Genomic DNA, 27321 nt, shown 5'->3' with positions numbered 1-27321 from the left:
CTTGGTAGCATTTACTGTCTACTAGGATTGGTCAGAGTGCTTTCCAAATATTAATTCATTTAAGCTTAAAAACAACCTGACAAGGTAGGTACTCTCATCCCCACTTTATGGATGAAGAAGCGGAGGTGCAGAGGTTCGTTGGCCACATAGCTGGATTCACACTCAGGCTGTCTGGTTTCTAACCACCCTGCCCTTTCGCCTCTCACCGTGCCCGGTTGCCCCTTGCTCTGCCCTGTGGCTTCTCTGCTGGGAAGTAATTGATGGTGGTGGAGCTGGGATTTGAACCCTAGTCTCCTAAACCCTTGTCTTGTGCTCTTTCCACTATAGGAAGTTTCTACACAATGAGAGATTCAACTCACACCATTTTTATTACAGGAGAGGGAGGGAGTTCAAAGCTTTAATTAGAGAAGGGATGAACAGTGTAGTTTAAAAGAGGATTTGTGGGATTATTGATAACTAGCAAATAATTTTCTTGTTCAATTAAGAAACATGCTTTCTGGGGGAAATAATGTACAGCATGGTGATGATAGTCAATAACACTGTACTGCATATTTGAAAGTTGCTAAGAGAATAAATCTTAAAAGTTCTCATCACAAGAAAACAAATTCTATAACTGTGTATGGTGACAGATGTTAACTAGACTTATTGTGGTGATCTTTTCCCAATATATACAAATACGAAATCATTATGTTGTACACCGGAGACTAATATAATGCTGTATGTCAGTTATACCTCAATTTCAAAAAAAAATAAATTAATTTAGTTATATATTACGCCCCCCCAAAAAAAGAACAGAAGAAAAACAAAAACATACACTTTCTGGTTTCAGTTTTCTTCTTCTTGAGGATTTGAGGAGATGAGCTTCCTCACCTTGACTTTGGACGGCTCACACTTCCAACGCTTCCCTTGTTTCTCAAAGTGGTCCATGGACCAGCAGCATTGGCATCACTAGAGAGATAGTTAGAAATGCAGAGTTTCAGACCCCACTCCAGACCTCCTGACTCAGAATATGCATTTTAATAAGATTCCCACGTGATTTATGTGCACATTATGATTTGAGAATCACAGCAGAATACCCCAGAGAAGTGTCAAGATGGAAGCCCGGAAGTGTACTGTTTGTACAGAAAAGTAATTGAGGGAGGGGAGAGGTGCTCCGCAAGTCTCATCTATAGCAAAATTATGATGTGCAGGAAGTCAGTCCTTGGCCCAGTACCTGCTCTCATTTTCTCTGTTCCATCTCCCTTTCCCCTCTGCGTCCTTTAAAAAGGTGGCTTTTCCAGGATGCCCTCTTGGATTTACGATTTCTTTTGCATATGAGGGCTCTCTCATTGTTTCCTACCTAGTACAGTCCACATCTCCATCTCCAGGTGAAATTTCTCTTGTGAGCCCCAGACCCCTATTTCCAACAATGTACCGAGCACCTCTGCCAAGCAGCTATCTGATTGTCTCCAGCGCCTTCTTGTCAGAATATCCAGGACTGAGTTCCTTGCTCTACCCACAGCTTCCTGGGTCTTGTGTCTCAGTTACCCTTAAACAATTCCACCGTCAACTCAGCCTCCCAGGCCGGACATCTTCTCTACCCTGATGCCGAAGTCTTCTTCTAACAACTGCAGATCAGATCACATTGTCCTGTCCTTAACCCTTCAGTGATTCCAGCTTACCCGCAGAATTATGTCCAAACTTCTTCCTGTAGATGGCGTCCAAAACCCAGAGGGCTCAGGCCTCTTGCTACATATCAGACTCCACCCTCCTCCTTTTCTGCACCCTCACGTCCTCCTGCAGGCCAGTCCCGAAAATGCCGTTCCGCCACGTCTGCCTGTGCAGACATCACCTCCTTCTCCCCTTCTGTGCTGATTCTTTGCATTTTCCATACTTTTATCGTTCTGTGTATCACAGTGTTTTGTAATAATTTGTTTTCGTATCTGTTTGTGTTATAGATTTGAGGTCCTTGAGGGGAGGGAGTCTGTCATTAATTTGTCTTTCAGCTTTATGTCTCTAGCTCCTAGCACCATGTTCATCATTCGATAAGCACGCAATAAATCCTGGATAGATAGGTCATTGAGTGAATGAATGAATTTACACACCTGCTACCTGTTTTCCCTTTCTGTTGCCATCCTATTCCCTGCAATCTCCCAAAAGGCCTCAGCATCATCAAAGCACGTGATCCTGGGTCTTCCTTCTCAAGCACTAAAGTGGGTGCCGAATCTGTGCTGATACGCCAACAGTAGTTAAGAAGTTTGCCTGTCTTATTCCAAGTTTTAAGTTATATTTTAATCCGGGTCTCTCAGAGAAAGCCTCTTAGAGGAAGCACTTCGTAAAAGGTTCCTGACGGCACCTCTGAAGACTGGGGGAAGAAATATACTGACCGAATGGACAAATCTGTCAACCACTTTCAAGACACTGCCAATGCCATGTAAGAGCTGGCCTCGTTTATCCAACAGGTGGATGCTCCTACAGTATGTGAAGAGAGGGAAGAGACAGACATTTTGCCTCCTGGTCGATTAGGGGAGGACTTCTTCTACACTTTTAGCAAAAGCCAAGTTCAGAGCTAGGAATTAGACAAACTGTGACCATGGGCCAAATCTGTCCGCTTCATGTCTTTGTAAATGAAGTTTTATTGGAACACAGCCATCCCTAGTCACTTCTATATTGTCTGTGGCTGCTTTGCGCTTCAGTAGAAGAGTTGAGTAGTTGAGACAGACACCGTTTGACCCACAAAATCTGCAATATATACTGTCTGGTCCTTTACAGAAAAAGTGCACTGACCCCTAGAGAATCCAAAATGTGATGCTTTCTTGACTTGAAATTTTTATAATCTCCTTTTTATTGTCAGTGAGATGCTACTAATTGTCAAAAATGACTTAGACCCCTCATGCAAGGACACAGCTGTCTCCACACTGTGGAGATACCAACACTGTGACAAGATTTGCCAATTTTAAAAATCAAATCAGTTAAATTCTTGACATCAGCCAATGCTAGTGCAACTGACAACTACAATAAATCTTAAAAGTTCTCATCACAAGAAAAAAAACTTCTGTAACTATGTATAGTGACAGATGTTAACTAGACCTATTGTGACAATCATTCCCCAATATGTACAAATATTGAATCATATTGTTCACCTGAAACTAATATAATGTTGTAAGTCATTTATACCTCAATAAAAAATAAAGATAAAAAGAACTAACAGCTACAAAAATGGTTGTAATAGAACCAAACCTAAGAATGTTTTGAATAAAGACATTGCCATTGCTGATGACAGCCTGCAATGGATGAGTGAGATATAACTGCATTTGTTTATCTGAAGTTTGGTCTTTATAATCATACACAATCGTAGTCAGGAAACTTGTATTACAGTCCTCGGAGATTGGATGCTGCAAAAATAACCTTCTGCTGTTCAGATATGCCCGAGTTTGTCTGAAATTAAGAACTACAGAAATACATACCATTTTCGTGGTAGAAGAAAATATTCTCGTCACCCAGAACTTTCTGAATGTCTCTTTCTGCTCTAGGTCCATTTGTGATGAACACAGATGAGATTTCTCAGGCCATTCTTGATTTCAGAAATGTGAAAAACGGCTTTGAAAGAGCCAAAACCTGGAAATCAAAGATTGGAAACTAGTGACAAGCACAAGGGCAGGTCTGGCTGCCTTCTAGAATTTTGCCCTTTGTGGCATCCACCCGTTCAATGCATCCAATTTCCAAAGCTGACTTCGCCAGTGCTTCTAAAGAATTCCACACTCAAGTGATGACATGTTTTCTATAGCAATGTCTGTGAGAAATTTCCTGGCCCAAGCAAATAAACCTAATTGTTGCTTCTTTAAAAATCAGTGTTCTTCATCAATCTAAGTTACTTCTGTTAAAAAAATTATTTTGTGTATGTTTTCCTTTCACAGGCATGTGGATATTTTGTCATCTTTGTGCCTGTGTGTTTTTTAAAGCACATTTGATTACTTTCTGTGTGTCACTGATGGAGGTGCGTGAGCATCTGAGGTCTCTTTCTGAGCAACGCAATTTCGATGCCTATGTGCTGGGGTTTCATGTTACAGGTTATCTGTGTGGGTAAAGTAACAGCAGTTCTGAGCGTTTCAGTCAGTTTTCAAAACTGCCCTGCTATTGGTAGGGACACGACAGGATTACGGCCAAGACTTCCCTGCTTTTTCTGCCAAAATCTGTGTCAGATTTAAGACACATGCTCCTGCAAGCTTCCATGAGGGTTGTGAAAAAAGTTTGAATCCACAACTGGGTCCCAGCCTTCTGTAGCTGCAAACATTGGTGGCCAAACCACCTCCTTCTAAAACAACTCGAACCTGGGGCATGGTGGGGGGGGAGATTTTTTTTTTTTAGTTTGCTGAAAATGAAATGGATTTAGAGGCTTTCTCATTTCAAGTAGAAGACATACCCACTTCCTGATTATTTTTGGAGCGTACGAACATTTAAACTTTTTTTCATTTCTCTCCCCCCCCCCCATAAGATTGTGCAGAAATATACCTTGACTAATTGATTTTGATCACAACTGATTATTTGTTTTTCCCTGTGAACTGGGGTTTCGAACTTTCCTTCTGGAGAATGCCTTTTGAACCAGTTTGCTCTAGCTGCCTGAGGTCAACTGCTTGGTAATCAGTGGATATTAGAATATTCAAAATGTACAGACAGTGGGCAGTGGTGAATATTTTCATGATGTCTTCTCTGCAGTTGATGCAGAGCTCCAGTTATGAACATGGACCAGTGAAGGTAGGTGAGCTCAATTTTTCATGTGATGCAGATTTTTAAGTTGGTTTATACAGAGGATGTTCTTTCTTTGCCGCCACTATTTTTGAGACAATATAAAAATGCAGAACACTCCTCACAGTGGGCAGGATATATTCTGTACTTGTTAATGAGTATTCTGTTTCTTAGGCTTACTAAGATTCTTGCCATGAGTTTTTGAAAACGCTGGGGGTGGGGGCTTTTGGAGATGTAATAGGACATGAAAGTTTCCCCTCAACTGTATGTGCAGATGGCACAGTGATTTTTTTTATTTGAAACAAATTGATTTACAATGTTGTGTTACTTTCTGCTGTACCACAGTGATTTTCTCATGAAGCATTGACTTGTTTTTATGACACAGATAGCTTTGGGGGCTGTTTATTTTCAGGTCATCTGTGAGCTAGTTTAGTTAGTTAATTTCTTCTGTAAATTGAAAACTGCCATGCTTTCTACAGATGTTTTCTATCTGGTTTTCCAAATTACCCATTGCCACCATCTAGAAACATCTTTTCTCTGAAGTCGTTTTGGTCCTTTGCTTTTTGAAATGTGTGTAAAACTCAACCATAATCAAATCTTTGATTCTATGAGCAAGCATCAGATAGAGCCCAATGAATTGAGAGTAATGAAAAAAAATTAACTGGGATGTTACTGACTGAGCACTATTTCGCCCAGTTTTATTGTATTTCATAGACTGTACTGTTTTTCTCAGCTTTTGATTTTGAAAATGATTCAGATATAATTGTTTTGACTGAAGTGGTGCTAAATCATTATTGATTTTGGAATTTCTGGCCGTGAACAATCAAAGCGGACTTGAGTTTTTGTAGCTGTCGTTAGGAAATGCATTTTCAACAAGGGTGATATCGCCCCCAACAGGGGAAAATTAGTCCTTGGGGGTGAAAACGTCTTACTCTTATGTATAAAGCACAGATGTACTTACACTACAGAAAGAGATACACAGTATTTCTGCGAAGCTTGAACTCTGTGTTAGGGGTAGAGAGTCACCTTGCCCAACAAGCGACACCTTTCTAACTTTCCAAATTCCAAACGGACACGAGAGAGATCACCGTCATTCAGCTCCACTTCACTGCCACCAGCCTGGATGTGGGATCTCAATGCCAGATGGCAGGTAAAAGGGAATCTCATTTTTGAGCCTAGGGGACAGGAGAAAAAAAATCAGACTTGTTTGAAGTAAGTAAGGCTTTTCAGGCTGTTCATCTGTTTTTAAGTCCACCCAACCCCTGGCTCAATTACATCTTTCCGATGCGAAGGAAAGGCGTGCATACACTTAAACAGAAGTTCGGGCGTAGATACGAGTGGGTGGTGAGGGCTAAGGCGGTATATCATATTGGTTATTATACATTTTCTTTTCCCCCGTAACTTTCTCTTAAGAGAAAAATCCAAGAAGAAATGTGTTTCTTAATGTTAATGTTCTTCTTGTTTAAATCAAAATTGAGTATGAAAGCATATTCAAGATGGTAATGGTTTGGACACTGGGATATGAATGTATTTTGTGCATTTTGAGATAAAAATGTTCATTTATTATAAGACGTGTCCAGGGTCCTCCTTGGTGGTAGGTCCGTGAGCGTGTGCTTTTGTCCACCCTCCCCTCTTCTAACCACCTGTTTTCCCAAAAGGATGGCAACGATGCCATTTCTATCGCGAGGTTGCCTTTCCCCCACAGTGGTCACTTTCTAGCCTTGAACATTCTCCTATTTTTTCAGCTTAGACTAGCAGTGCCTCTAGTACAGTTACATGAGTCTGTGAACATTTTTTTTTTCTGCAGTAACCATGCAAAAGGCTACCAATACCCTGCACAATTGCTCTCAAAGCCATTTGAGTGTAAGGCATCCTGATTTCATTAGTCTTGCCAGCTGTACTTAGGACAGCTGTTTGGGGTCAGTAGTGCATAGAATTTGTGAACTGAGATAAATCTGTTAGAAAATCTCAACTTAAATCTCCTGTGCATACTGTTTAGCTGCTAAGTTTTTCAATCTAAGCAGAACATGTTTTCTTCTAGAAATAAGATTAACCCAGTGCCTCTTTCTGGCTCACTAGTATAATCAGATTAACCACCTAGATATGGGATTTATTTCTGTGTCTGTTTTCTCCAGCTTTTATATATGTTGGGGTAGTCATATACAGTTGCACAGAGCGTGCACTGCACAACTCTAGGATGCTCCATCCACATAGTCTCACGTCTGTATGTGACAGCCCTGAGTACAATAGTGTAGACATTCTGGGCGTTTGATAAATAAATACCTGCAACCTCACTGTCCTGTCATTCACATCGACCTTTTGGCCAGCACTGTTTCTGGTGTATTTGATAAGCATTGCTTGTCACCAGGAATCTTGGCACCCCCTTAAGTCACTAGGGGAAGCCATCGCCATAAATCTTTTCAAAGTCACTGATGCAGACATATCAGGAGAGTGAAGAAGGATTAATTCCGGGTCCTGGTAGGCTTGCCCCACTCTTCTCTGACGGAATTTGTCTCCTTCCCCACACGACCTTTCAGCCCCCTCTCTCATCACTTCAGTGGTGGAAGACTATTGCTGAGTGGTGGAGTCGTTCAAACTCGGCCTGAGACTAGAATAAATCCAAGATCCACAGGAATGTGGGACACCTCTAAGTACCATGAGAAGCCACATGGCTCACGAGACTTCATAACCTTTGTGTCACTTGCCTTCTCCTGAAATTGTCTCTAAAGGGAATTGAATAACAAGGACTAAGATGCACCTTCCATATTTAATTCCAGGAAGCAGACCCGCCCCCACTGCTCTCCCTACGGTCGTGCACAGGGAAGTCCATTGACTTCGTTGCTAGTCAGATGGCCCAACGAGCTCGTGCCCACTTTCATATCAGGCACCATCCTTGGCACAAAATACATTTGAAATGTTTTCCATTAATTTCTTCTTCATTTATGACCTTATAGGTAAATGTGTTGCATTACGTGCTTCTGTACACAGATCTTTTCTATCCTTAACTGGTGGTTGAAGCTTTTATATCACTTTAGCCTATTATTGCTATTCAGGATACAGTAGGACCCTCTGTATCTTATAGCTTGTTGAATATACTACTTCCTTGTATGACTTATTTTTTAATTTACAACCCCTGATTTGGGGGAATTCCCTGGAGGTCCAGTGGTTAGGACTCCACACGCTCACTGCCCAAGGCCCAGGTTCACTCCCTGGTCAGGGAACTAAGATCCCACAGGCCGCATGGTGTGGCCAAAAAAAACAACCACCTGATTCGGACTTGGCGGATTAGCCTTTAGTATAGACCCCTGAAAGCTCTAGAAAAAAAATCACATTAAAGCTGCATGTTGAGTGAGTTTCATTAAGGAACTGCTCTTCGGACAGTCTTACAAAGACAATTTATGGAATGAAAATGCAGTATTTGGACACACGGATGCTTCCATGTAGAATGTAACGTAGGATGATCTGGAACTCCCAGGCACCTTTATCATTACCACAGTAGCCTAGAGGTACTAGAGGAAGAGGGACACAAGTGACAGTAAATTGTTTCTGAGCACATTTCTAAGCTCAGCTCTTTCCCACCACTTGAGATTAACAGAGAGGGCGGGAAACTATCCACAATTGGGAAAGTGATTGAGATGAGGTGAGATGAGATATTTCTTTTTTTTTTTAACTTTGTATTTTATATTGGAGAATAGGTGATTAACAATGTTGTGTTAGTTTCAGGTGTACAGCAAAGTGATTCAGTTATACATATACATATATCTATTCTTTTTCAAATTCTTTTCCCATTTAGGTCATTACATAATATTGAACAGAGTTCACTGTGCTATACAGTAGGTCCTTGTTGGTTATCTATTTTAAATATAGCAGTGTGTACATGTCAATCCCAATCTCCCTATTTCTTCTTAGGTTTCTTTTATGGTGGGAAGTCCCCTTTTTTAAAATTTATATAAATTTATTTATTTAATTTATTTATTTTGGGCTGTGTTGGGTCTTTGTTGCTGTGTGTGGGCTTTCTCTGGTTGCGGCGAGCGGGTGCTACTTTTCACTGCGGTGCAGTGGCTTCTCTTGTTGTGGAGCGCGGGCTGTAGGCGTGCAAGCTTCAGTAGTTGTGGCTCGTGGGCTCTAGAGCACAGGCTCAGTAGTTGTGGCCTGTGGGCTTAGTTGCTCCGTGGCATGTGGGATCTTCCCGGACCAAGGTTCGAACCTGTGTCCCCTGCATTGGCAGGCGGATTCTTAATCACTGCGCCACCAGGGAAGTCCAGAAGTCCTCTTTTCTCTCTTACCACTAGATCTTATAGTCTCTACCAAGATACTAGGACATTATAAAGCAAAGCCACTCTGAGGCCCCCCTGCATCATGCAAGTCTTGACTGGTTGTGATGTCCTGTTCCTAAAGGCTCTCCCTTGCCTCTCCTTAGAACTTGCCAACACCTGACAATTCATTTGTTTATTTATTGAGCACGTACTGTGTCGAATGCAGCAGGAAATAAGGCAGTGTTTCAACTCTCATGGAACTCATATTCCATGTGTGGCGGGTGAAAATTACCATGAAGAGGATCAAGAAGGGGGCTGAGGCACAGAGGGATGGGTCCGGGGGGGACCTCTCTGATTCCGTTTCCTTTGTGCAGAGCCCTGGAGGAAGTGAGGGAGGCAGAGGCCACTTTGTGCAGTGGCCGTGCGGAGGGGCCAGTGTGGCTGCAGTAGGGAGAGCGGAGGCCAGAGCCATACTTCTGGAGGTTGGAGAAATAGCCAGGGCACATCACGTAGAGTGTGGCTGCGTTCCAGGAAAACTTCATGCACACTGAAATTTGAATTGTGCATCATTTTCATGCATCACGAAATAGTCTTCTTTCCATTTGTTGCAACCATTTAAAATTGTAGGAAGGATTTCTTAGCCCACAGACAATATAAAAAGAGGCCGCAGGCTGGATTTGGCCCACAGGTCAGAGTTGGCCAACCCTGATCTGTATCATTACACTGTTTTATCCTATTCATGGCACGTATCAGTACCTGACATGTTTTATTTGCTTGTGTATAGGTTTATTGCTTTGTCACCCTCCACTAGCATGAAAGCTTTTTGAGGACAGGGACTTTTCATTGTTTACTTCAGCTTCCCAATCACCTAGTGCAAAGGTGGAATAGAATGGATACTAAAAAAGTATTTGTTACTGACTGGACTAGGCATCTAGGCTTTGAGATACCCAGGCAGTATATTCACCCTGTGCTATTTTCCTGTGGAGATTAGAGAGGATGTGGCTGGAGGTATCAAAGAATCCTGCAGTATTTTTTAGCCATAAGCTATCCTAGAAGGTGTTTACTTCTAGGAGCCAGTTATAGAAGGAAGTCACCTTAGCCCAGTTTTCCAGCTTGGTGGTCATGGAAAGAGATGGCAAAGCAGCATCTGGCCACACAGCAGATATGGATAAAACTTGGACACCTGGATGATTTCCTTCATCTCTGAGATCCTTGAAAAGTGCTGTGTTTTCATCCTACATCACGTGGTTTGTGAAGATGTGGTAAATTATGGCAAAGTACTCTGGGCGGATGCTCAATCAGTCACGCTAGGCCAGGATCTGCTGTAGCAGGTAACAAACAAACTCCCTATCTCTTGGTGGCGCCTAAACAACAGAAGGTGTAGTTATTGCCTGTACCACGTGACCCTCCTGGTTTGTCCAGGGTGAGCTCCACATCAGGATGAAGCTGGCTGGGCATCCCCATTTTGAATGCCATTAGTCACCATGACAGAGGGAAGGAAAGCCCTGGAGAGCCTCACCCTGGCAGTAAAATTCTCTGGCCTGGAAGTGACACACATCACTTCCAGTCACAGCCCCTTGACCCCGTGCCTCATCCAACCACCAGGGGCCAGGAAGTGCAAGCTTCCCATGTGCTTGGAAGGTAGAAGGCTGGAACTCTGGTGAATAGTATTAATGACTATAATACACACAACTTTGGTCACTTCTAAATGTTTCTGAACTTACCATTGAGATGGGAGGTGACTGTGGGTGGTCACTGGGGTAGAATCATGGAAGGAAGACACTCGGGTTTCTTTCTGCGGCTCAGGAGGCTCCTTTTTCTTGGGAAAAGGAAAGCTGTATATTCAGTTCAGTGAACATTTGTGGAATGTCTACCATGTGCTGGGCACACGAGTGGAAATGACAGGTTTATAAAATAAGGATGTCTCAGTTATTTGCATATCTTACCAGCAGCCAAGGAGCTCAGCTTGGCCTGTGAGAAGGATAATTTTAATGCCTGAAACTTTAAGTAATAATGAAAATTTTAATGTCTCTTTATTTTTTTTTTGCGGTATGCGGGCCTCTCACTGTTGTGGCCTCTCCCGTTGCGGAGCACAGGCTCCGGACGCGCAGGCTCAGCGGCCATGGCTCACGGGCCCAGCCGCTCCGCGGCATGTGGGATCCTCCCAGACCGGGGCACGAACCCGTGTCCCCTGCATCGGCAGGCGGACTCTCAACCACTGCGCCACCAGGGAAGCCCAATGAGTCTCTTTTTTGTCTTTCATTGTCATCTAAATAATTATACCACTCACATCTTTGAGAAAAGTATTGCTTTCCTGAGATCTAGGTCTGCCTAAAATAGTTTCTGGAGAAAGAAAATGACATGTGTCGAATGTTGCTATGGCAAAGGTTTTGTTGTTACTTACTGTTGCATTCTGGAGGGAGTTAGGAAGTGTGTGATTTTGATTGAAGGAGTACCCTGAGTTCATCCTATATAAGAGACCCTCTGAAAAGAACAGTTCGTAACTTGGTTCATAACGATACTCTCACAGCAAGACTGGGGATCGTTGCGCATCTTAGACAATGCAGTGGTTATGGGTGAGGGAGAGGACAGCAGTGGATGTTGGCACGGGACCACTGCATCTTTAGGAAGCAAGGTGAAAACGGGCGTTCTGGGCTGACTGCCAGTGGCGCGGCAGGGCTGCCTTGTAAAAAAGAGGATGAGGTTTGACATAAAGATCCTCTGTCCACCCAATGGATTGTGTTGCACTTAGGCTCAGATAGGGCTGTAGCAGTGAAGTATTATAACAGTAATGCAGTGTGACAATCCAGTCCAAATTTCAGTGGCTCAGAACATCTCTAACCTATTTTCACTGACGTTCCTGTTGGGCAGCTGGAAGGCAGAGGATCAAGGCTGGAGCCATAGGTTGAGTATGGGTCTGCTGCACGTGACTCTCATCTGCCTCGGATCAGTGCGCCAGCAGGGGCAGGTGCTTACGGTGATGGTGGAAACGTAGGAGGGCTGTGCGGTCATAAATACATTTCAGTCCTCTGCTTGCATCATGTCATAATATCCCGTTAGTCAAAGCAGGCCACGTGGCCCAACATCAATGGGGTTGAGAAATACACTCCTGTCTTGGGCAGGGAGAGGACAGGTGGAGGCATGGAGGCGGTGGAATTGTTTCTAACAATAACCTAATTACCATAAAGACTTTGGATGGTTTCCTTAGATGTTGGGCCCTTGATCTTTGAGATTAGTGATAAAGAGACTGTAACAGGGGCTTACTTCCCTGGTGGCGCAGTGGTTGAGAGTCTGCCTGCCAATGCAGGGGACACGGGTTCAAACCCTGGTCCGGGAAGATCCCACATGCCGCGGAGCAACTAATCCCATGCGCCACAACTACTGAGCCTGTGCTCTTGAGCCCGTGAGCAAGCCCGCATGCAGCAACAAAGACCCAACACAGCCAAAAATAAATAAAAATAAATAAATTTTTAAAAAAAGACTGTAACAGGCCTTAGGAATACATTCTCCTGGGGTTATTCAGAGCCCATTCCTCACACTCATCTGTCCCCACATTTCCTAAGCATAGATGCACCTGACGGGAGCAGAGGCATTGGAGTGGAGCACGGATTTAAAACATGTAGAGGCAGCACAGACCTCTCCCCACATGCTAGACAGTTCGGCTGGGGAGAAACCCACCCACAGTATTCATCAAATTAGAGCATGTGGAGGTCCCAGACATCCTAGCCGTCTCGTGTCCCCTTAAAATACCCAGACAGCTGTGCACACACACTCACACAAATGCACACACACACACTTTCTCTGCATCTCTAATTCCTTTCCTTAAGATTAACTCAACACCCTGAGTTTCTCATATATACACATTTAAACATAGAACTGCCTGAGTAAAAGAGCCACCCATAGTGTGAGGGTCCCCAAATGGCCAGGTTTGCGGATTTCAGAGCAGCAGGACCAGGCCCTCAGTTGGCTCCATGTGAATCATTGTCAGCAACGTGTGTTCTCCTCCCTGCCCTCAGTTGGTAAGGCCCATACTATTAGGTACCATCTGTTCTGGGGATGGCTGGACCCTAATGACAAAACACAAAGGTTGAAGAAGTGGGTGGTTTTCCCTCACCCACCTATAAAGACGTATGTAATGCTTGGGTAGGCACTTTAAAGTTGGCCTTTCATCTGAAAATACCTCCAAGAAATGTTTAAAAAAAAGAAAAAGAGAAAGTTTGTCCTTGATTTATCCTGGAAAAGGTTTTCTCTTTAACTTTTATTTACTATGGTTGGAGTTGTCCTATCTTGCTCTTTTCAAACTCACCTTTCTGGTTGCTAAGGGAAATTAAAGCCATAAAGCACCTCTAAACCCCAACCCAGGACCAGATGCGCCACCCCTGAGAGAAAAAGGAAAGGAAATGAACATTACTGAATGCCTCCCCTATATCTGACCCGTTCCCATGTATGACTTTGGGTCATCTCCACATCAGCTCTATGAGAGATTGTTAGCATTGCCTTCTGAAATGAGGAAACCATGGCTTAAGGAACTTAAATAATTGGCCTACAGTCAAATAGCCAAAAGGGAGCAGTGCCTGGATTCAAAGCCAGCTTACTTTATTTTTTTAAAGTTACTATATGGTAAAATTATCATTTTTCCCATTTGATGTTCAGTTCTGTGAATTTTAGCACAGAGATTTCTGTGACTGCCACCATAATCAGGATACAGAAAAAGCATTCCTTTATGCTACCCATTTATAGTCACACCCTCCTCCCGGCCTCTGGCAACCTCTGCTCTGTTCTGCATCGCTATCTTTCTGGGTTTTCGAGAATGTTATTAATGGAATCATACAGTCAGTAACCATTTTTTTTTTTTTTTTTTGCGGTACGCGAGCCTCTCACTGTTGTGGCCTCTCCCGTTGCGGAGCACAGGCTCCGGACGCGCAGGCTCAACGGTCATGGCCCACGGGCCCAGCCGCTCCGCAGCACGTGGGATCCTCCCGGGCCAGGGCACGAACCCGTGTCCCCTGCATCGGCAGGCAGACTCTCAACCACTGCGCCACCAGGGAAGCCCCAGTAACCTTTTGAGATTGGCTTCTTTCACTCCCTATGCCTTTGAGATCCACCCAAGTTGCTGTGCACACCAGCCATTCATTCCTTTTTACGGCTGAGTTGTATTCCATGGGATGGGCGTGGCACGGTTTGCCTAAGCAACCATTCACATATTGAATGACCTGACAGTTGTTTCCAGGTTTTTAGTTCTTACGAAGAAAGCTAGTATTGATACAAACATTCACGTCACGGTTTTCGAGTGAACCTAAGTCCTTGCTTATCAAGGGTAAACTCTCAGGAGTGGGACTGCTGGGTCATATGGTGAGCGTCTGTTGAACTTTATAAGAAACTGCCAACACATTTCCCAGAATGCTCTACCATTCAAAACCAGTTTTGGACAGTTCTCATCCATGCTCTTCCCGCGCCAATCAGCTGTCTGTCCAGACTACAGAGTGGTTTCCAGTATCGGGCAAAGCTTCCTTTCAGGGGATGTAATTTCCACTTGAGAGTTACAAGAGGCAAAGGCACAAAACTTCAGTTTGGCCTCGCGAGTCTAACATGGCCTGCGCGGGTTCCTTGACAGGTGGGAGAGTGAGAAAGGGGAAGCAGGGGTGGGGGAACGGTATCTGTGGACAGCTGGGAACGTGGCGGTACAACTTGGATCCCAAACCAGGGAAAAGTTGGTGGTTTGGGCTCAGCCTTAAACATCCAGCTAAAGATGAAATGCAAAATGCATTTGCAGTGAAACAAGTTGCTAAGAGGTAGAGGGAGCATGGAATTATTTGTCTTGCAACATGATCCAGTCCCTAGACCCACTGCAAAGGGAAACAAATTGCTGACTGTGGTTTCCTGAACTCCAGGGCCCAGTAATCAAAGGACTGGTTCCCCAGGCCACACTTGTAAATCCCTAAGCAAATCTACGGAACGTTGTGTGAAATGTGTTCCGTCCACAGCACACTCCGAAGCTTCTGGATCTTCCAGATATACAAATTCTCTTCACCCCACCCCCTTATCACTAAACTTCCTGAAGACACATTGCCAACAGTTTGACAGAATAGAATCATCAGTTTTGAAAGGCTTGGAAACATCGACCCACAGTTCTCGAGAGGTCCAGTGGGGAATTTTGCAAAGCTGGTCTCCTTTTTCATATCTAGAACAGGAGGATTCTTAAGGGCAAAGGACTGGAATGACCCAAGAACAGCTTTTTGCAACTCGTAACTTCTGACAGCTCAGAGGCAGGATGGATCTCAGCCATGTACTCCTAAGCCACGCCCCTTCCCCTTGGCATTGTGTTTATGTCCTAATTTCTATGTGCCTTCAAATATTTTCTAGACTGCCATGTGAAAGGATTAGAATTTACTCTTCCCAATTAAATCCCAGTAAGTTAAAGCAGTACCTATTATTTTTAATTCTGTTTGGGAGAAATGGGTTGTTTTGGCTCCTTGGGAATTTTTTTCCTGTCATCTAGGATGGTCTCACATAAGGCAGCTGCTCTCCTCGTGCTCTTTAGCCTGGAAAACAGTTTTGTTGGTCTTCAATCTTGAAAAAGTCATACAGATTGGGAAGTGGGCCACAAAAAATCAGTCTGGTGACTTGAGTTAAGAAAAGGCTTAGAAAATCCAGTTCAGCAAGATACTCATCCAAGTGTTTTGAATCCACGGTATAACTCATAGGGGTTTAAAGAATAAGACTATTTCTCAGCATACATCTACCGTTTATTCCCCACTCAATGGGCTTGTACGGGGCTCAGGCACTCACCCCGGCCTTTGAACTTAAACCAGCATGCACCATTCCCAAGATGAGTGTTTCTCATTCAAATCACTTGGAAAGATTTTTTTTTTTACATCTTTATTGGAGTATAATTGCTTTACAATGGTGTGCTAGTTTCTGCTTTACAACAAAGTGAATCAGTTATACATATACATATGTTCCCATATCTCTTCCCTCTTCCGTCTCCCTCCCTCCCTCCCTCCCTCCCTATCCCACCCCTCTAGGTGGTCACAAAGCACCGAGCTGATCTCCCTGTGCTATGCGGCTGCTTCCCACTAGCTATCTATTTTACGTTTGGTAGTGTATATATGTCCATGCCACTCTCTCGCTTTGTCACAGCTTACCCTTCCCCCTCCCCATATCCTCAAGTCCATTCTCTAGTAGGTTTGCCTCTTTATTCCTGTCTTACCCCTAGGTTCTTCGTGACATTTTTTTTTCTTAGATTCCATATATATGTGTTAGCATATGGTATTTGTCTTTCTCTTTCTGACTGACTTCACTCTATATGACAGACTCTAGGTCCATCCACCTCACAACAAATAGCTCAGTTTCGTTTCTTTTTATGGCTGAGTAATATTCCATTGTATATATGTGCCACATCTTCTTTATCCATTCATCTGATGATGGACACTTAGGTTGTTTCCATCTCCTGGCTATTGTAAATAGAGCTGCCTTGAACATTTTGGTGCATGACTCTTTTTGAATTATGGTTTTCTCAGGGTATATGCCCAGTAGTGAGATTGCTGGGTCATATGGTAGTTCTATTTGTAGTTTTTTAAGGAACCTCCATACTGTTCTCCATAGTGGCTGTACCAATTGACATTCCCACCAGCAGTGCAAGAGTGTTCCCTTTTCTCCACACCCTCTCCAGTATTTATTGTTTCTAGATTTTTTGATAATGGCCATTCTGACCGGTGTGAGATGATATCTCATTGTAGTTTTTTTTTTTTTTTTTTTTTTTTTTTTTGTGGTACGCGGGCCTCTCACTGTTGTGGCCTCTCCCGTTGCGGAGCACAGGCTCCGGATGCGCAGGCTCAGCAGCCATGGCTCACGGGCCCAGCGCTCCGCGGCATATGGGATCCTCCCAGACCGGGGCACGAACCCGTATCCCCTGCATCGGCAGGCGGACTCTCAACCACTGCGCCACCAGGGAGGCCCCCTCATTGTAGTTTTGATTTGCATTTCTCTAATGATTGATGATGTTGAGCATTCTTTCATGTGTTTGTTGGCAATCTGTATATCTTCTTTGGAGAAATGTCTATTTAGGTCTTCTGCGCATTTTTGGATTGGGTTGTTTGTTTTTTTGTTATTGAGCTGCATGAGCTGCTTGTAAATTTTGGAGATTAATCCTTTGTCAGTTGCTTCATTTGCAAATATTTTCTCCCATTCTGAGGGTTGTCTTGGTCTTATTTATGGTTTCCTTTGCTGTGCAAAAGCTTCGAAGTTTCATTAGGTCCCATTTGTTTATTTTTGTTTTTAATTCCATTTCTCTAGGAGGTGGGTCAAAAAGGATCTTACTGCGATTTATGTCATAGAGCGTTCTGCCTATGTTTTCCTCTAAGAGTTTGATAGTGTCTGGCCTTCCATTTAGGTATTTAATCCATTTTTTAAAAATTATTATTATTATTATTATTTTTTTGCAGTACGCGGGCCTCTCACTGCTGTGGCCTCTCCCGTTGCGGAGCACAGGCTCCGGACGCACAGGCCCAGCAGCCATAGCTCACGGGCCCAGCCGCTCCGCGGCATGTGGGATCTTCCCGGACCGGGGCACGAACCTGTGTCCCTTGCCTTGGCAGGTGGCCTCTCAACCACTGCACCACCAGGGAAGCCCCTCTTTAATCCATTTTGAGCTTATTTTTGTGTATGGTGTTAGGGAGTGTTCTAATCTCATACTTTTACATGTACCTGTCCAGTTTTCCCAGCACCACTTATAGAAGAGGCTGTCCTTTCTCCACTGTACGTTCCTGCCTCCTTTATCAAAGATAAGGTGACCGTATGAGCGTGGGTTTATCTCTGGGCTTTCTATCCTGTTCCATTGATCTATATTTCTGTTTTTGTGCCAGTACCATACTGTCTTGATTACTGTGACTTTGTAGTATAGTCTGAAGTCAGGGAACCTGATTCCTCCAGCTCCGTTTTTCATTCTCAAGATTGCTTTGGCTATTCGGGGTCTTTTGTGTTTCCATACAAGTTGTGAAATTTTCTGTTCTAATTCTGTGAAAAATGCCAGTGGTAGTTTGATGGAAAGGTATTTTAAAGAAACTTTTTATTTTGAAATAATTTTAGATTTACAGAAAAGTTGCAAAGCTAGCGGAGAGAATAGCCTATATGTCTCTCACCCAGCTTCTCCTAAGACTAGCAACCACTTACGAAGTTTTTCGAAATCCTCATGGCAAAGCTGTAGCCCAGAACCAGAAAATGAGAATCTCTGAGGATGGGATCCAAGCATCAGTGTTTCTGTGAGGCTTCTTCCCAGCCAGGTTCAAGGTGAAGCCAAGGTTGAGAACCTCTGCTACAAACCCTTATTTCTCAAAGTGTGGCCAGCCAGCCAACAATATCACCATCACCTGGGTGCTTGTTAAAAATGCACCATCCTGGGCTTCCCTGGTGGCGCAGTGGTTGAGAGTCCGCCTGCCGATGCAGGGGACACGGGTTCGTGCCCCGGTCCGGGAAGATCCCACATGCCGCGGAGCGGCTGGGCCCGTGAGCCATGGCCGCTGAGCCTGTGCGTCCGGAGCCTGTGCTCCGCAACGGGAGAGGCCACAACAGTGAGAGGCCCGCGTACCGCAAAAAAAAAAAAAAAAAATGCACCATCCTAGGTCTCACCCCAAACCTACTCCATCAGAATCTGCATCCTGGCAAGATTGCCAGGTGATTGGTATGCACAGGAAGTTTTGAGAAGCATCGCTCTATACAAAAGATTAAGCAGACCACACAAACCTGGCCCTGATCACTCTTTTTCAAATGCATGTATGTATTATATTATTACTCCTAAATTCCTTCTTCAGATATGCATTAAGTACTTATATAAAAAGATGAACCTGACCCTCTAGGAGGATCTACCCTCAAGGAGATCACAGTATAGTAAGGGAAATGCAATGTGCTCATTAAAAATATAATCTAGGGCATCCCTGGTGGTGCAGTGGTTGGGAGTCCGCCTGCTGATGCAGGGGACAGGGGTTTGTGCCCCGGTCCGGGAGGATCCCACATGCCACAGAGCGGCTGGGCCCGTGAGGCGTGGCCACTGGGCCTGTGCGTCCGGAGCCTGTGCTCCGCAGCGGGAGGGGCTGCGGCAGTGAGAGGCCCACGTACCACACACACAAAAAAAAAATGTATATATATATATATATATATATATATATATATATATATATAGTCTAAGTTAGGGACTTCATAGAAAGCTTCAAGGAAAAAGTGGCATTTGATTTGGACCTGGAAAGAGGATACTCAGAGGAAGATCCTTGAAAAATAAGTGATGCAGTTTGAATAAGTGAATAACCTCACAGTTAAATTTTCTATAGCATTTGATGAATCTATTTATTCTTACATTTAATAAATATTAAATATTTAGCTCTTACTATTTTTTTAATTTAAGTATAGTTGATTTATAATGTGTTAGTTTCAGGTGTACAGCAAAGTGATCCAGTTATATATATACATATATATACATATATGTGTATATATATTCTTTCTTTAAATAATTTACTTATTTATTTTAAAATATTTATTTACTTATTTATTCGTTTGGCTGCACCGGCTCTTGGTTGCAGCACACAGGATCTTCATTGCGGCATACGGAATCTTTTAGCTGTGGTGTGCCAACTCTTGGTTGTAGCCTGTGGCATCTAATTCCCTGACCAGGGATCAAACCCGGGTCCCCTGCATTGGGAGCATGGAGCCTTAGCTACTGGACCACCAGGGAAGTCCCTATGTATATATATTCTTTTTAAAATTCTTTTCCTTTATAGGTTATTACAAAATATTGAGAAGAGTTCCCTGTGCTATACAGTAGGTCCTTGTTGGTTATCTATTTTATATATAGTAGTGTGTATATGTTAATCCCAACCTCCTAATTCATAGCTCTTACTATTGCTATCTGAATAAAACATATTATTACGACTCCAGTGGTCCTGAACAACCGAGTGGGGAAGACAAGCATTAAGTAAGTAATGACACAAATAATTCATTAGCGTCAGTGGTGGTAAGCGCTGGGGAGAAAGATGGGGAGCTCGGAATCCATGTGACTGACAGATCAGACCTAGGCAAGGGTGGGAGTAGTGGGGGAGGCTTCCCTACGCAGGTAACACCGGGGTGAGAAAGGTTTAGCTAGACAGAGTAGAGGGCATTCCCAGCAGAGGGAACAGCATGGACTAAGGCCAGAGCAAGAAGAAATGAACAGGGCTTCCCTGGTGATGCAGTGGTTAAGAATCCGCCTGCCAATGCAGGGGACACGGGTTCGGGCTTTGGTCCGGGAAGATCCCACATGTCGTGGAGCAGCTAAGCCCACACGCCACAACTACTAAGCCTGCGCTCTAGAGCCCGCGAGCCACAACTACTGAGCCTGTGAGCCTAGAGCCTGTGCTCCACAACAAGAGAAGCCACCGCAATGAGAAGCCCGTGCACCGTAATGAAGAGTAGCCCCCGCTCGCCGCAACTAGAGGAAGCCCGCGCACAGCAACGAAGTCCCAACTCAGCCAAAAATAAATAAATTAATTTTTTTAAAAAAGAAGAAATGAACAAAAGAGCAAACCAATGAAATGGGTGTCCAGTGACATCCCATTGTTCAACTCTCTGATATTTTCCATTGCCTCCGAAATAACTAGCCTGGCCTTTAAGCTTCCAATCCTTCCTCTTTTTTTTTTGGTTTTAAACAACTACATTGTCATACAAGTTACATACTGTAAAATTTGCCCATTCACCTGTTGGAAGTAAAAGTCAATGGTGTTTAGTAAACCTACTGAGTGGTGCAGCCATCTTCCGTATAAGATCCCTTGTGCCCTTTTACAATTAACCTTCATTCCCACTCCCAGCCCCGGGCAGCCAATAATCGATTTTCTGTCTCTTGGGTAATCCTTAGGAGTGGAATCGGTTGACTGTATGGTGAGTTTATGTTTAACTTTTTAAAGAACTGCTGAACTCTTTGCCAAAGTGACAGCACCATTTCACAGTCCCATCAGCACTTGGTGTTGTCTCCTTGACTGTGGCCATCCTAGTGGATGTGAAGTGGTCCCTCACTGCACCAACCTCTCTCCCTAGTCTTATTTGCCAGCCCTCCTACTCTCAAACCTGATCTGTGCCGCCACCAAAGTCAACCTCCTGCTGTTTCCTTCAGTGAGGCTCCTTGATATCCCCAAATTATGCCTTTGTTCACTCTTTGAATGTGTTCCTTGACTAGATATTTTTTGGAGGAAGAGGGCATGGAAATTGAGAGCTCAAATTATTAGGAGTACAGAAGGCCTTTGATTTCCCCACAGCATGGATAGTTGCAAATTCCTCCTCCAAACCCAGCCACCATACCTTTCCAAATATCTTAGTCACACTTGGTGTAGATGAGTGTCTGGGCCTGAGCTCTGGAGATGCTCATGCTTCCTCAGGGAGAACACCACGTGAACTTAGAAATTAACAAAAGAGAAAGTGGCTACCCTTCATTTTGTACCTCAGGAAGCAGTATGCATTGAAATACTGGTAAAATCTTGTTACAAAGACCTTAAACCTCACAATTTGGAAACTGGCTTGTGGTAGCCAAGACATCAGAGAATGATTTGTTATTTAGGAGGGAAATTACTAACAGTCTAGGATTCATTACCACAGACACATAAAAAGATGTTCCTGTAACAAAAAGCAGAGATCTCGTAACCCTGCCTCACTTCCTTTTGCTCAGTGCTTTCTAATTATTTTAGTTTTGATTAGCACTTCCATTAGAATATAGGAAGAAATTAGGAGCAACTTACTTGGCAAACGTTTGGTAGTTAAAACCGTTGAAATCCATGGTTTAAATATGTACTGGGGCCTATACTTGCGCTTTCTAATTTTAATGTTCGTCTTGCTCAAGTAGATAAAGTTAATTATATAGAAATCAACTAGTGCAGAAAGCCTCTTGGAAACAAACAGCTATTCTTGACCCTTTGTAAATGTACGCCCACCCCTGCGATGAATTGGTTGTCAGGTTTCTGCTTATTCCGAATTTTCAGTACCTCCACTTGTAAGAGCAAACTAAACTGTCTGCAATTTCTCAGTTATTTCAAACTAGGTTTTAAATTATGAGGCTTAAAGTATGCTTAAATAACTTGTACTTGAGTAAACACTTCATTTTTTATGATGAGGTAAGTCGTATGAGCCATTCAGTGGCTTAAATTCAATCCAGAGGTTTATTTCCCTCTGAGCTCTCATGGTTGGATAATGTAAAAATATTTCTCAGATTGAATTGAAACCTGTAAGAGCTATGAAGCCTTATCATTCCGTATTTATGGATTTGCCTCAATAAATAAAAATCCTCTCAGTAGAGTACAATTTTTAAAACATATAAAAAGCTATTTGATTGTTTTCATTATTTTGATGGGGAAGCAGTGTTGTAACAAAATTTTATTTTGCAGAGTGGATTGAATATGAAGTAGTTATGGCGTCCAATTAGAAGAGGGAATGAATAATCATGAAAAGAGAGACTATTGAAAAATGAGCCTTGATGGCACATCATTGAATTTGAGTCACTGGAGAGATTGGCAGTTATTCAATTTCATCCCCAGATTTCTTAGATGAAGCAGCTGTGGCACGCTCCTGAAATTCATTGCCTGTTCCCCAAACTCTATCTGTGCTCAAGCTTCCTCCAGCCCTTGTTCCCAGAAAATTGCCTTGATTCAAACTTCTCAAAGAAGTGAGAAATCATAGGTCCCAAGCAGTCCTGCTATCTACAGACCCGCATCATCTCTATGAGCCTCCTCTTTCAGACCCTCTCATTCATTCATCTTCTGTCTACCTATCTCTGGAACTTATGTCACACCACCCCCTCTAGGTCCCTGCTTTCTCATGCATATGTCCCCTTTCTTCCTGTCTGTTGGTTCTTTCCCTCAGGTCATAAACATGTTCAAGATTTTCCCACTTTTATTAAAACATGCACACATGTACACACACACATTCACATTCACATCTGGACTTCCAAGCAAGATGACCTTCTACATTCATGTTTTGAGATGGTTTATAGTCCGTAGCAATGATCGATAAAATGTAAAATTGATCACAGGATGGTAAACATCTGCAAATGGCAAACATTTGCATAAATGGTACCAAAAACATGAAGCTGAAGGAATCAACATGTCGTATACCTTAAACCTATACCACGCTGTCAATTGTGTCTCAAGAAAAATAAATTTTTAAAAAAACCATGAAGCTGAAGCTGCAGAACTGATGGACTGTTTTGGAAGGTGGAGGCCACCAAGAGTTCAGTTCCAGTGGGTAATGGGCTCCATGAGTGCAATCCATCAGATCCATGAAAGAGGAAGAGTTACTGCTCTTGGCTGCCTGGAGCTGTGTGTTCTATGAAACTGCTTAACATGAGCCAGGGGACGAGGCAGGGCTTGAGCTGAGCTGATCCCTGAGTCATAAATACTCAGTAAGATTCTGGACCCAGGGCCCTGAGTGTCAGGGGATGCAACCACAGACCTTTAAATGAAGAAAGAAAAAATGAATCTCCCAATGAAGATGAAACTACTAAACAAAATTCCAAAGCACATAGAGGTAATGATTACTGAGAAAGACAGCCAATAAAATGAATAATCGGGATACAACTCATATATATGAAGTTAAAATATAAAACAATTTGAATACTTAAGTCTATTTACAACCTTCAAAGAGATAAAGGACTAATATTCATAAAACAAAAATGACAAATTAGGAAAAATGTACAGAAATGAAACAAAAAGCAGATGGGAAGGAGAATAAAGTAGAAATATTTGACATTAGAAATATGGTAATTGAAATTAAAAACTTAAACTCTAGACTCACACAATTGGAGAATTGCTGATTGGGAGGAGGAACCAATTACCTGTCACACATTTAAAACATGAAGAGGAAAAAGATAAATATGAAAGCACATGTAAGATCATTAAAAGGCTCCAATACATGTCTGATACATGTTTCAAAGAAGAGAATAGAGACAATATAATACATGGAGTAATGAAAAATAAAACAACGGAGAACATTAAGGAGTTGTTAAAAAAAAGGACAGGTGGCCTCAGATTGAAACTGCTATGAAGGTCTCTATTGCAACTTCTCAACTCTCCCATTCTAGAATAAAAGCAGCTGTAGACAATATGTAAGTAAATAGACATGGCTGTGTTCCAGTAAAACTTTATTTATAAAGACAGGCAGGCAGCAGACTAAATTATGCCAGGGGGCTGTAGTTTGACAACCGTTGATCTAGAAAATTAACCATTGTTTATATTTTCATGTATATTCCTCCAGATATTACATATATATTTAATTTGATACATATTATTAACCATAGTTAATTATATATATGTATATATAATGTACATTACACGCACATAATTTTTAAAGAGATATCATAACTGTATCGTACATGACTGGGACCACACTTGCTCTTTTGAACACCCACTTTTGGACAACTCTCGGTATCCATTATCATAGCTTTAAAAAAAAATCCCCAACAGAGGAATGGATAAAGAAGATGTACATGTATACAATGGAGTATTACCCAGCCATAAAAAGGAACGAGATTGTGCCATTTGCAGAGACATGGATGGACCTGGAGACTGTCATACAGAGTGAAGTAAGTCAGAAAGAGAAAAACAAGTATCATATATTAACAATATATGTGGAATCTAGAAAAATGATATAGATGAACTTATTTGCAAAGCAGAAATAGAGACACGTAGAGAACAAGCGTATGGACACCAAGGGGAGAAAGGGGGTTGGGATGAATTGGGAGATTGGGATTGACATACATACACTAGTATGTATAAAATAGATGACTCATGAGAACCTAGTGTATAGCACAGGGAACTCAGTGCTCTGTGGTGACCTAAATAAGAAGGAAATCCAAAAAAGAGGGGATATATGTATATGTATACCTGATTCACTTTGCTGTAGAGCAGAAACTAGCACAACATTGTAAACCAACTATAATAAAAATTTTAAAAGAAGAAAAAAAAAATCCCACTCCCAAAACACTGCTAAATGATACAGATTTTAACTAAAGTTTTTGAGGGGCAGTGGAGGAGGATGTACATCACACCACCCAGTGTCCAGATGGAAGTCCCATTTGCTCATCTCCAGTTTTCCCCCACTGCCCCTCCCCCTGTCAGGTAGCTGACTTTCACGTCTCGCTCCACCTTCCTGTCTCAGCACCATCCTGCAGCTACACCCTTTCTTCCCTCCCTACCCTCCCTCACCCCAGCTCTAAAAAAAAAAACATCCTCAGCATGCGTATGCAAACCACACAGCAGAACATAAACTCAGTAACCACAGGCTCAGCAGGAGAAAATCCAGGTCCCTAACCATAGACAGACTACCTTATTGTCTCTCCAGCACATTCCAGGGAGGACTCAATTCCTTCTGTCCCAGTATACATCTGCATCATTGGTTTTGACGATCACATAGTATTCATTGTATGCATATATCATTATTTATATAACCAAGTCCCTAATTTTGAACAATTCGACTGCATACTGAAAATCTTTTATCAGCCAAGTCTTTTTTTCCCTCATAAATCCATGGGTTGTATCAGTCAATACAGTTCATGCAACTGTGTGGAAAGGAAGTTTTCAACATAAGCTCTAGAAGTGTATTTTTTCAGAAAAAAAATCATGTCTTTGGAATAGTAAACAGGTTTAAAAAGGGAAAAACAGTTCAGAGGGTTAGAAGTCAGCAAATTCAGATTATCAGGTTCTTAAAATCTTTCCTTCTTGTGTGACTATAGGCAGGATCCCCAAGACTTTGTGGGTCAGCGTCTCAAATAACAGATGAAAACAATTGTCATTGGCTCCTGCACAAAATAGTGTGATTTTAAAATCTATATTAGTTTCCTGTGGCTGCCATACTGAATTACCACAGACTTGATGGCGAAGACAAGAGAAATTTATTCTCTCGCAGTTCTGGAATCCATTTGCAAAATCAAGGTGTCAGCAGGGCCATCCTCCCTCCATCAGCTCTCGGAAAGAATCATTACTTGAGTCTTCCAGCTTCTGGTGGCTTCAGGCGACCCCTGGCTTGTGGCTGCGTTACTTTAGTCTCTGCCTCTGGCTTCATAAATTCTTCTCGTTTGTGTCTGTGTCTTCCCTCGCCTGTCTTTTATAAGGATGCTTATCTTTGTATTTAAGGTCCACCCAGATAATCCAGGATGACCTCATCTCAGGATCCTTAACTTCATTACATCTACAAAGATCCTTTTCCAAAAAAGAGTCATATTTGCAGGTTCTGGGGGTTAGGACGTGGACATGTCATTTAAATGTCCACCATTCGACCCACTACGATACTGTCTTTAAGTGTTCTGAGAACCCTGGGGGAATAAGTCATTCCATCAATCATAAATGAACAGAATGTGAATCAAAACTAGTAGATGTCATTTTTCCTAGGTACTGGTGTCCATTTCCTAGGTACTGGTTCCATAGTCTAATTTCTTTTTAGCTCTACTTACATTTGTAAGTGTTAGCAATGAATATTATCAAGACAAACTAGAACTTGAGAAAGTTGCTTGTAAGCCAGTTTTTTTGTTTGTTTTGTTTCGCTTTAAGCGGGCATCCCAGTCAATGTTAGAACAATCTGAGCAGCAGATTAGGGCGGCTTCGGGTTTGGAGGAACTACTGCAGATCACCCACTTCGAGGACTGGAAGCTGTGGAGATGCCGACTGAAGCTCAAAAGTCTCACCAGCGCGGACTCTCGCTCAGCATCCCATCGGTCCACCAGGTTTGCGGCCACTTTCTATGACATTGAGACACTAAAAGGTAGGTGTGTGCATGCGGAGGCCAATTCTTACTCTTTATCAGAGAGTAACAAATGCGCCAACTTCTAAAAGATTGAGTAGGGCGGGCACGTGTCTGGGAGAAAAAAAAAGGGGGTCTTTGATTTCATAGCTTCAGTGTTAGTGGAGAGTCCTGGTTTCCTGTGTTTACTCCACAGAGAAGTATACCCAGTAGGATTTTGAGATCAAAATTCAACACCAAATAACACTTCCCAATATGGAAATATATTTAACTCAGAGATGTGAGGGCAAAAGGAACCCAGAAAGCCTGTTCTTAATAGAAAAAAATAATAATTGAGTTTCCTTAAAAAATGAAACAACCTGGGTATTCATTAATAAGGAGCATTCTACGGCCATACATACATGGATAAAAACCAATAGATTAGGTATAGCTTTTTTATGTCTTCAAAATTCTGTGATTTTTTTTTTTTTTTTTTTTTTGTGGTACGCTGGCCTCTCACTGTTGTGGCCTCTCCCGTTGCGGAGCACAGGCACCGGACGCGCAGGCTCAGCGGCCGTGGCCCACGGGCCCAGCCGCTCTGCGGCATGTGGGATCTTCCCAG

The 27321-nt window shown here is 42.7% G+C and overlaps 2 protein-coding genes across 3 annotated transcripts in view; both read left to right on the top strand.

Moving 5' to 3' along the window:
* PIR (pirin) overlaps nucleotides 1-3622 on the top strand; it is a gene marked incomplete at both ends in the record, with an annotated part of 100002 nt that extends 96380 nt beyond the window's left edge. The window contains 1 exon segment of the mRNA XM_079727380.1: nucleotides 3513-3622. Within this exon segment, the coding sequence (XP_079583506.1) occupies nucleotides 3513-3622 (110 nt within the window).
* Nucleotides 3623-4644: 1022 nt separating this feature from the next.
* The window catches only part of VEGFD (vascular endothelial growth factor D), a gene marked incomplete at both ends in the record, with an annotated part of 38573 nt that continues 15896 nt past the window's right edge, over nucleotides 4645-27321 (top strand). Inside the window, 2 exons of one of the 2 annotated variants that reach the window (XM_079728188.1) lie at nucleotides 4645-4734; nucleotides 26534-26741. In XM_079728188.1, the coding sequence (XP_079584314.1) occupies nucleotides 4645-4734; nucleotides 26534-26741 (298 nt within the window). Of the gene's footprint in view, nucleotides 4735-26530; nucleotides 26742-27321 lie in introns of both variants that reach the window. The other variant, XM_079728187.1, reaches the window with a different exon arrangement.

Source organism: Hyperoodon ampullatus, assembly GCF_949752795.1.
Source record: "Hyperoodon ampullatus genome assembly, chromosome: X".
Taxonomy (NCBI): domain Eukaryota; kingdom Metazoa; phylum Chordata; class Mammalia; order Artiodactyla; family Ziphiidae; genus Hyperoodon; species Hyperoodon ampullatus.
Note: the sequence above shows the minus strand (reverse complement) of the source record. Positions and strands in the feature narration are given on the sequence as shown.